The 13586-nt window shown below is 35.7% G+C and overlaps 1 protein-coding gene across 1 annotated transcript in view; it reads right to left on the bottom strand.

Annotated features, from left to right (window-relative positions):
* Positions 1-13586, bottom strand: part of LOC106094616 (protein bicaudal C) — a 38482-nt gene that overhangs the window by 22940 nt on the left and 1956 nt on the right. Inside the window, exons 2-7 of the mRNA XM_059365997.1 lie at positions 6735-6784; positions 6604-6673; positions 6126-6205; positions 5734-6060; positions 4393-4518; positions 4127-4237 (exon numbers count right to left, since the gene is read on the bottom strand). Of these exons, the coding sequence (XP_059221980.1) occupies positions 4127-4237; positions 4393-4518; positions 5734-6060; positions 6126-6205; positions 6604-6673; positions 6735-6784 (764 nt within the window). The remainder of the gene's footprint in view (positions 1-4126; positions 4238-4392; positions 4519-5733; positions 6061-6125; positions 6206-6603; positions 6674-6734; positions 6785-13586) is intronic.

A 13586-nucleotide genomic window follows, 5' to 3' on the forward strand; every position in this document is an offset into this window, starting at 1 on the left:
TTACTTTTGATCTACGTTACTGATTTCCATGATTCAGGACTATGGAGAAAGAGCTTGGCGAGATCTATAGAAAACATGCAAATTCTACTATGCCATCTGGCACCGTTATGGGGATATAAATATCACAAATGTTGGTTTTTTCAGTGTTTTCTTACTAACTCCGTCAATTTTTTTTAAATTTAAACAAATTGTGCCAGTATTTGTATGCACGATATAAAAACGACCCAGCAGTCCAAATGTCTATTAAATTGTCTTCAAAGGCTTTCTTCAGACAATTTGAATTTCAGTCACCGATATGGCATTTTAGCTGACATGTATTGCATCATATCTGTTATAAAATTTTATAGTCGACAAATTTACTAACCGTGTCCTCAAAAAAGTCAGCAAAGCTTTTTTGTTCTCTCTCTTTCTTATACAAAATTTTAACAATTTACTCTGTAGGGGGCATCTTAGGAGACCGTGACGCATGAATCGTCATCTGACGAAAAACTTTGTTTTGTTGATTAAGAAAAAAATATCTAACTGTACCAAATAAGATAACAAAAATGATGGAACGTGACCAACTCATTTGAGTATCAACTTCTGACGACACTAGAACTTTTATTTATTTGAGTATCAACTTCTGACGACACTAGAACTTTTATTGTATTATTTTACAAAAGTGAAAACGAATAATAAAACAATACAAGTAAAAAGGCATTAAGTTCGGCCGGGCCGAACTATGGATACCCACCACCTCGGGTATATATGTTAACCACCTTTCATCGAAATCAGCTGATAATTGTATTCCTTATGTCCCATAGCAGTTATATCGAAATATCTATCGATTTCGACCGAATACTAATAGGTACAAGTCATTGCTCAATTGTGTATAACAAAAATATTGGTCTTTTTAGTGGCTATATCAATAAATAAACCGATCTAAATTATATACAACATGGATGTCGAAAAGCCTAACATAAGTCCATGTGTCAAATTTCAGTTAAATCGGATTATAATGCGCCTTTTTTGGGGCCTAGACTTTAAATCGAGATATCGGTCTATATGGCGGCTATATGCAAATCTTTATCGATCAAATTGCAGGAATATATGAAGGGGCTTAACTTAACTGCCTGTCCCAAATTTCGGCAACATTGAACAGTAAATGCGCCTTTTATGGGCCCAAAACATTAAATCGAGAGATCGGTCTATATGAAAGCTATATCCAAGTCTGGACCGTTCTGAGTGAAATTGAAGAAGGATATTGGAAGGCCTAACACAAAATTGCGGCGACATCGGACAATGAATGCGCTTTTTATGGCCCCAAAACTTAAAATCGAGAGATCGGTCTATATGGCTGCTATATCCAAATCTGAACCGATCTGTGCCATAATGCAAAAGTATGTCAAGGGGCTACACATAACTCACTGTCCCAAATTTCGACGACATCGGACAATAAATGCGACTTTTATGGGCCTAAGACCCTAATTCGGAGGATCGGTCTATGTGGCAGCTATATCCACATCTGGACCGATATAGGCCAAATTGAGGAAGGATGTTGAAGGGCCTAACACAACTCACTGTCCCAAATTTCAGCAAAATCGGATAATAAATGTGAGCTTTATGGGCCTAAAATCCTAAACCAAATCTGGACCGATCTGAGCCAAATTGACGAGGGATGTCGAAGGGCCTAAGACAACTCATTGTCCCAAATTTCAGCAAATTCGGATAATAAATGTGGCTTTTATGGGCCTAAGACCCTTAATCGGAGGATCGGTCTATATGGCAGCTATATCCAAATATGAACCGATCTAAGCCAAATTGACGAAGGATGTCGAAGGGCCTAAGACAACTCACTGTCCCAAATTTTAGCAAAATCCGATAATAAATGTGGCTTTTATGGGGCTAAGACCCTAAATCGGCGGATCGGTCTATATGGGGGCTATATCAAGATATAGTCCGATATAGCCCATCTTCGAACTTAACCTGCTTATGGACAAAAAAAGAATCTGTGCAAAGTTTCAGCTCAATATCACTATTTTTGAAGACTGTAGCGTGATTTCAACAGACAGACGGACGGACATGTCTAGATCGTCTTAGATTTTTACGCTGATCAAGAATATAAATATACTTTATAGGGTCGGAAATGGATATTTCGATGTGTTTCAAATGGAATGACAAAATGAATATACCCCATCCTTCGGTGGTGGGTATAAAAAAATTAAAAACATATGGGCATATTTAAATTGTTGGTAAGTATACTTTTTATAGGAAGCCGTAAAATACGATGTTGTTGGAATATGTGCAAAAGTTAAATAAATAAATAATATCTTATAAAATTTTAATTATTTTTTTTTGGCGTATAAATGTTATTTTAATAATAAATGCATTCATCAATAACAATTTGGTGGATCCTTATCTGTTTTTTGATATTGAAGACAAACTTGCAGAAATTGTGGAATATTGTCATTAACGAATAGATAAGGGATTCTGTCATATATATATTCATTGATGACATATTCATTCAAAATGTCATGCATGATTTTCTATGCAACTATATAAAAATGTCATAAACGATTTGTATGGGCTTTCGACTATATGTCTTGAACGTTTCTTATTTTAAGACGTTCTGACGACGCGGCCTACTGGTGAGTGATATCCATATATGCAGTGTTTTAAAATCGACATCGCTTTCACTATGAAAAATATTCTTTTTCGGCAATAAAACACACACAAACATGCATGCGAGTGAGCAAGCGATTACAAGCAATGCTGATGATGGTGTGTGGCGGGTGTGGGCCTGGAAGATAGGTTTGCCAAAAAATATCCCTTAAAACAGTCGGCTTATTAAAAGCCGTACAGCACATTATTCAAATACCTTTGGATACTATGGCGTTACCTAAACTTTGGCCGCAAAGTATTATCAATTCCTTACATTTTCATAAAGCGGAGGTATAACAAATTTTTTATGTGTTCATATAAGACCAATATGGCCGATTTTGTTCAAAATTTCAAATGTTTAAACTGGCAAAAAAGTTCAACGGTAATATTGGTCCCAACAATTTTAAGTGCATACATATATTGACAGAATTTGAGTGAAATTTCCAATATATAAATTTACGGCGTTATTAAGAAAACACTGAAAAATCTAAGTTTTGATACGTTTCTCGTTAAGCTCTTTCTCCAAAGTCCTAAATCATGCAAATCGGTTCAGAAGATCAAATGTAATATCCCCTTGAAGGTTTGAGAAGTGGAAAGTGGTCTAGGTCGACACCCTGTAACTCACCCTATATAAAACAAATGTATAGGCAAACAACGCCATAGTCTTTATCTATAATTGTCCAGGACATTTTTTACCTCTCAGATCAACAGATAAAAAGTTGTTTTCGTTATTCCCATTGTTTGCCGTTTGGCTCACTGTGATATGGCTCATGTCAAAACATTTTGTGCTAAAATTCTTTTTTCTGAACATTGATAGAAAAATGCTGGTACTATGCCAATACCTGGCAATATTGGAGGTGCCATTTTTCTAGTCTTGTCGTCGCGGCAAAAGTTTTGCTTACCTTTGCAATTAAAATATTGTCATAATTATGAAATGTGTGTTTAGTAAATTGCTTTTAAATATTATTTTTATGCGTAAATAAAAGTAATACCTGTTTGGTAATGAATATAATATCCAAAGGCACCTATCGTTTTAGATTTTTTTCATACCAGCCAGTATTGTTTTATTACCACATGGTGTTGCTTTACTAAATATACCGAATGGTATCGCAAAAAACACGCGAAGTATCAATTTTGAATGATTAATGAAATTGGAATGTTAAGATAGATAGACCGATTTTCAAACTTTATTTCCTCTGTACCATGTATGGTGCACAGAGACCCGGGAATTGGAAACTATCTTAACATTTCAATACCCACGTTGGCAATGGCAAATTTTGGAGCAACACCGAAAAATTGACAATGTTTACCATACTTTTCATATGTAAGGTTCTAGTGACAGTCTGAAATGAGACTCACATAGACGATATTTGATCATTGTAATACCACCGTACCAACAGAAAGTCAAACTCACCAAACCGAACTCAATACCTCGCCATCTATTGAGCGAATGTTGGAGATATATGTCTATTTACTGTATTCTAACCTTTGTGTTTGTACGCTCCATAATACTCAAAAGATTGGTATTATTTTTTCCTTTAACAATTTCATGATGCTGAGGTGATATTTCCAATTGCATATTAACTAAAATTTGGCTCTGAAATTTAAAAAACATAATAATAAAAGAAAGGAATACAAAGAAAAGAAAAGAAAGGAATACAAAGAAAAGAAAAGAATGAAATGATCAAATAGAAGAAATTGATTAATAATTAGTTTTAACTTAATGTTAAATTCAAAGAATACGATACAAACTGCAATATTATCACAAGAAAAGTTGATTAAAGTTTGTGTAGCTTCTTGAACATGTCCAGCTTCTTTTTCGGAGCCCTTAACCAAAACTAGGGATGAGTGTAATTTCGGTCGAGAAGAGAATATGACCTGAAAATGTGTAATAATTAGCATTATGCAAAAAAATTAAACAAAATTGTATCACCCAGACCATCAAAGATTTTATTATGTCAAATCAAGAAATCATGTGATATAATTTCTAAAAGGTGTTTTTAACTTTTAGGAATAAAGCACATGTCGGATGAAAGATCTCTATATATAAAAGAGGCGCGTTAATGACTGACTTCCCACCCCAAACAGCTAAAGCTAGAATAATGAAATTTTGCAGGAATGTTGGTCACGGGTCGTTGGCGCGAGGTAATGCGGGGTGTGATATTCCTACGTTAAAGAACTAAAAAGATCCAAAAAGTACGAAATGGGGAATATTTGCCCAACGCGCCCAAAATGGTACTTTCTTTACGGATTGAGCTGTAGCTCTTAAAATTGCGATACAGGTACACCTTGACAGTATATATTGGGCGACTAAAAGATTTTTTTCAAACTCGTATATTTAGGTACCAAAACGTACAATATGTAGTTTTTTTCACGGATTGCATAAAGATACACCGTGACAGTGCGTTCAGGGCGATCAGAAGGTTCAGATGAAATTCGTACGTTTAGGGACTAAAACGTTCATATGGGTACTTTCTTATCTGATTAAGCTAGAGCTCTGAAATATAGGGTAACTGTACACCTAGAGATTATATACCAGGCGAGTATGAGATTTTTTGGAAATTGGTACATTTAGGTACCAACAAGTTCAAAATAATACTTCCGTTACGGATTGAGATAAAGCTCTATAATTTAAATTCTTTACGGATTGAGCAAAAGCTCGTAGTATGAAAAACAAAAAGGAATAAGGTATACCTGACTTGGATTTTCTATATACGAGTATAGTAACTACGAGTATATATTTCGCACAAGTCGATTATAGGCTTTGGTTGTTGTTGTAGCCACATAACATGTGGAGACAGAGATCCTCGACGAACTCCTAAAGATGAGTAAGCTCGTTCCTGTCCATAGGATCGATCGCTGCGGGAACGATCGCTGGTTTTGGTTTATGTCTATAGCGGCATAAGGCAGATTTATACTCGCACCTTATTTTCAACCTAACCATGTATATTCAACTATGTTTCAGATCGTCACACAGGGAAACAAATTTCTGTTATATCATTGCCTTATATTTATCAACCATGATGCATTTCTTGAACTTTACGCTCAGCAAATTTTTTTCAAGATCTGGGTGATAGTAGTATAATATAATACCTGCACATTATATTTTTGCTCGACCATTGTTACATATGGAGTATCCCTATCTGGTTGTGGACGTCCAGGTGCCATCACTGGCAACTCAAAAGATATTAATAAGGGTGTCGAAAGACGAACCAGAGATCTAGCCTTTTCTACACCCTCTAAAGATCCACATAGTGAAACTTGATTCGATTTTTCCGTGGGATTCGAACGATTCGAATCGGGAAAATGTATGTGCGTGGAAGTTCCTTCCATGATGCGTTTGATATTGTTGCCGCCACGTCCAATAATATAGGAATGATCCGTGTAGGAGACATCCATTTTCATTATGACTCGGGTGCCCTGAATTGAAGTAATAACAAGTACTTTAAAAATCGGGATTTTTAATTTAGTTGAGCATTACTCACTCTTGAATCCAAACTTGCTAAAATGCGCTCCTTGGCTTTAGCCACTTCTTCGGCTTTGCCCACAATACGTACATGAGGGTCTAGAGTGAGGATATCAAATTTATAAAAATTGTTCATGCTTGAGATCTTAACTTTCACTCAATTGTTTTATTGGGTTGCCCAAAATGTAATTGCGGATTTTTCATATAGTTGGCGTTGACAAATTTTTTCACAGCTTGTAACTCTGTAATTGCATTCTTTCTTCTGTCAGTTATCAGCTGTTACTTATAGCTTGCTTTATAAAAAAAGTGCAAAAAAGTATATTTGATTAAAGTTCATTCATTTACTTTCTTTTAAAAATCCGCAATTACTTTTTGGGCAACCATACAATTAAACATTGTTATACAATAAAATAAAAAATAGTTGAAGAAACAAAACAAATGTTTGATTAAAGCAACATTTAAACAGCTTAAATCTTATAGAGTTTGCATAACCTTACCCTTTTTACTTTTAGCTCCAATTTTAAGCCTACATGGCCAGCTTATATAAGTCTCAGTTGTTTTCATAACCTGTGGTCAGAGTTAAGAAAAACTTTAAACGATAATTACAAATCATATTGGTAATACTTACGCTCTCGAAAAAATATTCAGCTCCATTCATACCCTCTATCGAACTTTCAGCTGAATATAAAAAATATTTATAAGAAGTTAGAAGAAGTTATTCATTCAAGAGCTTAGAGTAACTTTCTATTCGGGTTTAAGAATATAATGAGTGTAGTTATAAACAATTTAAAAAAATCTGGAAAAATCAATTAATTGCACTTATTACACAGAAAAAAAGTTGGCCCAAAATTTAAGATTTTTCCTTATTTGTAGGACAATGACAACGAGCCAAAGAACCAAAACTTTTAAATAAAGATGCAATCTCGAATACGACCATCCGTTTAAAATTTCGATCGCTAATTGATTCTTATTTTATTACACAATTATTATTTCTATTGTTTTTTTTAATTCTCTTTTTAAATTTAGCACCATAACCTAAAAAAACTAACGACCATATTTACAAAACTTAATGTACATTTGAAATAGGTTTATTTGACGGATATCCCTTATTTCCTTTCCTGTCAACTAAACATATTTTACAGCTTTATTAAATTGTCTGAATATAAAAAGACATTTCTATTTCTACACAGCAAAAAAAGATAAAACTATGTTCAATTAAGATTGCTTTGCTAAAATCGGACATTTGCTGAAATCGGACCTAAACAGGAAATTGTATTATTGATTAAAAATTTTCAATTTTGATTTATGATGAGCTCAAATATCTAATTAAAGTGAGTTAATAAACACCATAAACCAATTTATATGAAAGTTGCCCTTTTTTAAATACTATTTGTATTGTATTAAGAAAAATAAATAATTGATATTTTTCATATTTAAAACAAACTTTTTATCTCATTGGAATAAATTGTTATAAAACATAAATTGCTAATTGTTGTTTACATTGCGAGCCTCTCTTCATTGTCGAGTTATCCTATGTAAAGAGTATTATAAGAAAAAAAATTTATATACATATTTAAAATATTAGAAGTCGATATCAGACGGATTGTATTTATACGGACTTCAGCAAAGCTTTTGATAAATTTAATCAAGAATTATTGTTATTGAAGTTGTATCTTATCGGGTTTTCAAATGTATTCTTGAACTGGATAAAATCCTACCTAATGGGCAGACCTCAAATGGTGAAAATAGGGAATGCTATTTCTAATAAAATAATGTGACGTCTGGTGCTCCTCAAGAAAGCCATCTATGACCAATTTTATTTACATGGTTTATAAATGACCTGCCTAATGCAATACTTTTTTATAAATGGTGCAATACTAACTTGTTGGAACTTAACACTTTGAAATGTCAACATATGTCTTTCTTTCGGCTCAAGAAGATAGATACAAGATATTATTGAATGGTAGTATAGTGCAATATGTGGATTCTATTCATGGTTTGGGAATCCTGTTAGGCCAACGGTTAGATTTTAGTAAACATATTTCTCTAATTACGAATAAAGTCTATGTATAGAAGCCTGGGATTTATCAAGCGTTGGAGTAAAGAATTTTTAGATCCCTATATATCTTAACAATTACATATTATATTTGTGCGTAGTACTTTAGACTATGGGTCCATTATATGGGATCTGGCCTATTCTATTCACTCAAATGCGATTGAGTCTGTTCAAAAACAATTTTGCCTCAGGGGACGTGGCTTGAATCCTTGGCCTCTTCCGTCGTATGAATTCAGATTAAACTTAATTAAATTACCTACATTAAAAAGCCGACGTACAATGCTAAATCCAAAACTGGACCGATCTACACTAAATTGATGGGGAATATCTAAGGACCTAACACAATTCACTGTCCCGAATTTCAGCAAAATCGGATAATAAATGTGGATTTTATGGGCCTAAGACCCTAAATCGGAGGATCGCTTAAGATGGCAGCTATATCCAAATCTGGACCGATCTGAGCCAAATTGACGAAGGATGTCGGAGGGCCTTACACAACTCACTGTCGCAAATTTCAGCAAAATCGGATATTAAATGTGGCTTTTATGGGCTTAAGACCCTAATCTTCGGATCGGTCTATATGGGGGCTATATCAAGATATAGTCCGATATAGCCCATCTTCGAACTTAACCTGCTTATGGACAAAAAAGGATTTGTGCAAAATGTCAGCTCAATATCTCTATTTTTAAAGACTGTAGCGTGATTTCAACAAACAGACGGACAGACGGACGGACATGTCTAGATCGTCTTAGATTTTTACGCTCGGAAATGGATATTTCGATGTGTTGCAAACGGAATGACAAAATGAATATACCCCCGTCCATTGGTGGTGGGTATAAAAATGAGTCGTAAGAAATACCAAACTTGGCATTTTACGTACAACATCACGAAATCTATATCACCATGTGTTATTTTTATACCCTCCACCATAAGATGGGGGTATATTAATTTCGTCATTCTGATTGTAACTACTCGAAATATTCGTCTGAGACCCCATAAAGTATATATATTCTTGATCGTCGTGAAATTTTATGTCGATCTAGCCATGTCCGTCCGTCCGTCTGTCTGTCGAAAGCACGCTAACTTCCGAAGGAGTAAAGCTAGCCGCTTGAAATTTTGCACAAATACTTCTTATTAGTGTAGGTCAGTTAGTATTGCAAATGGGCCATATCGGTCCATGTTTTGATATAGCTGCCATATAAACCGATCTTGGGTCTTGACTTCTTGATCCTCTAGAGTGCGCTATTCTTATCCGATTGGAATGAAATTTTGCACGACGTGTTTTGTTATGATATCCAACAACTTAGCCAAGTATGGTTCAAATCGGTCCATAACCTGATATAGCTGCAATATAAACCGATCTTGGGTTTAGACTTCTTGAGCCTCTAGAGATCGCAATTCTTATCTGATTGGAATGAAATTTTACACGACGTGTTTTGTTACGATATCCAATAACTGTGCCAAGTATTGTTCAAATCGGTCCATAACCTGATATAGCTGTCATAAAGAGTGATTTGTTAAGAGCTTGATAACTTTTTTTTAAAAAAAAAACGCATAAAATTTGCAAAATCTCATCGGTTCTTTATTTAAAACGTTAGATTGGTCCATGACATTTACTTTTTGAAGATAATTTCATTTAAATGTTGACCGCGGCTGCGTCTTAGGTGGTCCATTCGGAAAGTCCAATTTTGGGCAGCTTTTTCGAGCATTTCGGCCGGAATAGCCCGAATTTCTTCGGAAATGTTGTCTTCCAAAGCTGGAATAGTTGCTGGCTTATTTCTGTAGACTTTAGACTTGACGTAGCCCCACAAAAAATAGTCTAAGGGCGTCAAATCGCATGATCTTGGTGGCTAACTTACCGGTCCATTTCTTGAGATGAATTGTTCTCCGAAGTTTTCCCTCAAAATGGCCATAGAATCGCGAGCTGTGTGGCATGTAGCGCCATCTTGTTGAAACCACATGTCAACCAAGTTCAGTTCTTCCATTTTTGGCAACAAAAAGTTTGTTAGCATCGAACGATAGCGATCGCCATTCACCGTAACTTTGCGTCCAACAGCATCTTTGAAAAAATTCGGCCCAATGATTCCACCAGCGTACAAACCACACCAAACAGTGCATTTTTCGGGATGCATGGGCAGTTCTTGAACGGCTTCTGGTTGCTCTTCACTCCAAATGCGGCAATTTTGCTTATTTACGTAGCCATTCAACCAGAAATGAGCCTCATCGCTGAACAAAATTTGTCGATAAAAAAGCGGATTTTCTGCCAACTTTTCTAGGGCCCATTCACTGAAAATTCGACGTTGTGGCAGATCGTTCGGCTTCAGTTCTTGCACGAGCTGTATTTTATACGGTTTTACACCAAGATCTTTGCGTAAAATCTTCCATGTGGTCGAATAACACAAACCCAATTGCTGCGAACGGCGACGAATCGACATTTCACGGTCTTCAGCAACACTCTCAGAAACAGACGCAATATTCTCTTCTGTACGCACTGTACGCATTCGTGTGGTTGGTTTAATGTCCAATAAAGTAAACTGAGTGCGAAACTTGGTCACAATCGCATTAATTGTTTGCTCACTTGGTCGATTATGTAGACCATAAATCGGACGTAAAGCGCGAAACACATTTCGAACCGAACACTGATTTTGGTAATAAAATTCAAAGATTTGCAAGCGTAGCTCGTTAGTAAGTCTATTCATGATAAAATGTCAAAGCATACTGAGCATCTTTCTCTTTGACACCATGTCTGAAATCCCACGTGATCTGTCAAATACTAATGCATGAAAATCCTAACCTCAAAAAAATCACCCTTTATAAACCTATCTTGGGTCTTGACTTCTTGAGCCTCTAGAGGGCGCAATTCTTATCCAATTTGAATGAATTTTGGCACATAGTATTTTGTTATGATATCCAACAACTGTGCCATATATGGTTTAAATCGGCCCATAACCTGATATAGCTGCCATATAAACCGATCTGGGATCTTGACTTCTTGAGCCTCTAGAGGTCGCAATTATTATCCGATTTGCCTGAAATTTTGTACGACGGATTCTCTCATGACCATTACCATACGTGTTTATTATGGTCTGAATCGGTATATAGCCCCATACAGCTCCCATATAAATCGATCTCTCTATTTTACTTCTTGAGCCCACAAAGGGCGCAATTCTTATTCGAATTGGCTGACATTTTACACAGGTCTCCAACATATAATTTAATTGTGGTCCAAACCGGACCATATCTTGATATCGCTCTAATAGCAGAGCAAATCTTTTCTTATGTCCTTTTTTTGCCTAAGAAGAGATGCCGGGAAAAGAACTCGACAAATGCGATCCATGGTGGAGGGTATATAAGATTCGGCCCGGCCGAACTTAGCACGCTTTTACTTGTTCATTCTCAGCGCGGTTTTCTATTCTAGTATAATCTCTAAAAAATAAAAAAATTAAATAAGATAATATTAAAAATATTTAAAAATACCACGTTTACATTCTATAATGCCCTCCAATTTGTTCCGTTTAGAACTTATCCATTCTATTTGTTCACATCCTGATTTTTTCTGCTCTACACTATATCAGGATAAAATTTTTCACAATAAATTTATTTTTCTTAGAAATTAGTGTTAAATAAATTATATTTTATGGAGAGATAAAAAACACGCTTTCCATTTTTTGATTTGTTTTTGTCTAGCCACTCCACATTGTTGTAGTATGTGATAGAAGCTAGACATATATTTGACTCATTCGTACTTCATTTGGGATTACTTATGTGTGAAAGGGAACACAGTATAATCTTAATCAATGTACAATTTATACTATTTAATAACTATTTATTCGAACAATTAAAAATATGTTCAACGTATGCCTTAAATACCACTCTCTTGCACCAAAAAAAAAAAAAAAATAGAATTTCAAAACTGAATGTAAACAAGTAAAAGCGTGCTAAGTTCGGCCGGACCGAATCTTATATACCCTCCACCATGGATCGCATTTGTCGAGTTCTTTTCCCGGCATCTCTTCTTAGGCAAAACAAGTAAGAGCGTGCTAAGTTCGGCCGGGCCGAATCTTATATACCCTCCACCATTGATCGCATTTGTCGAGTTATATGCGCGGTATCTCTTTTTAGACAAACATAGAATATTGAATAAGAACTGTTATCCTATTGGAGCTATATCAAGTTATAGTCCGATTCGGACCATAAATGAATGCTGATTGACATTGTAGAAGTCATTGTGTAATATTTCAGTTCATTCGGATAAGAATTGCGCCTTGTAGGGGCTCAAGAAGCAAAATCGGGAGATAGGTTTATATAAGAGCTGTATAAAGCTATTGATAGATTGAGACCATACTAGACACGTATGTTGAAGGTCATGAGAGAAGCCCTTGTACAAAATTTCTGCCAAATCGGATGAGAATTGCGCCCTCTAGAGGTTCATGAAGTCAAGATCCCAGATCGGTTTATATGGCAGCTATAACAGGTTCTATATCGATTTACGCCATACATAGCACAGTTATTGAAAGTTATAACAAAACACCTCATGCAAAATTTCAGCCAAATCGGATAAGAATAGCGCCCTCAATTGGCTCAAGAAGTCAAGATCCAAGATCGGTTTATATGACAGCTATACCAGATTATGAACCGATTTGAATCATACTTATCACATTTGTTGAAAGTAATACCAAAACACTACGTGCAAAATTTCAGTTAAATCGGAAGATAATGGCGCCCTCTAGAGGCTCAAGAAATCAAGACCTCAGATCGGTTTATATGACAGCTATACCAGATTATGAACCGATTTGAACCATACTTGACACAATTGTTGAATATAATAACGAAATACGTCGTGCAAAATTTCATTCCAATCAGATAAGATTTGCGCCTTCTAGAGGTTCAAGAAGTCAAGACCCAAGATCGGTTTATATGGCAGCTATATCAGGTTATAGACCGATTTAAACCATACTTAACACAGTTGTTGGATATCATAACAAAACACGTCGTGGAAATTTTCATTCCAATCGGATAAGAATTGCGCACTCTAGAGGCTCAAGAAGTCAAGACCCAAGATCGATTTATATGGCAGCTATATCGGTTATGGACCGATTTTAACCATACTTGGCACAATTGTTGGATATCATAACAAAATACGTCGTGCAAAATTTCATTCCAATCGGATAAGATTTGCGCCTTCTAGAGGTTCAAGAAGTCAAGACCTAAGATCGGTTTATATGGCAGCTATATCAAAACATGGACCGATATGGCCCATTTACAATACCAACTGACCTACACTAATAAGAAGTATTTGTGCACAATTTCAAGCGGCTAGCTCTACTCCTTCGGAAGTTAGCATGCTTTCGACAGACAGACGGACGGACGGACAGACGGACGAACGGACAGACGGACAGACAGACGGACATGGCTAGATCGACA

The sequence above is a fragment of the Stomoxys calcitrans genome, chromosome 3 (genome assembly GCF_963082655.1).
Source record: "Stomoxys calcitrans chromosome 3, idStoCalc2.1, whole genome shotgun sequence".
In the NCBI taxonomy this organism is placed as follows: domain Eukaryota; kingdom Metazoa; phylum Arthropoda; class Insecta; order Diptera; family Muscidae; genus Stomoxys; species Stomoxys calcitrans.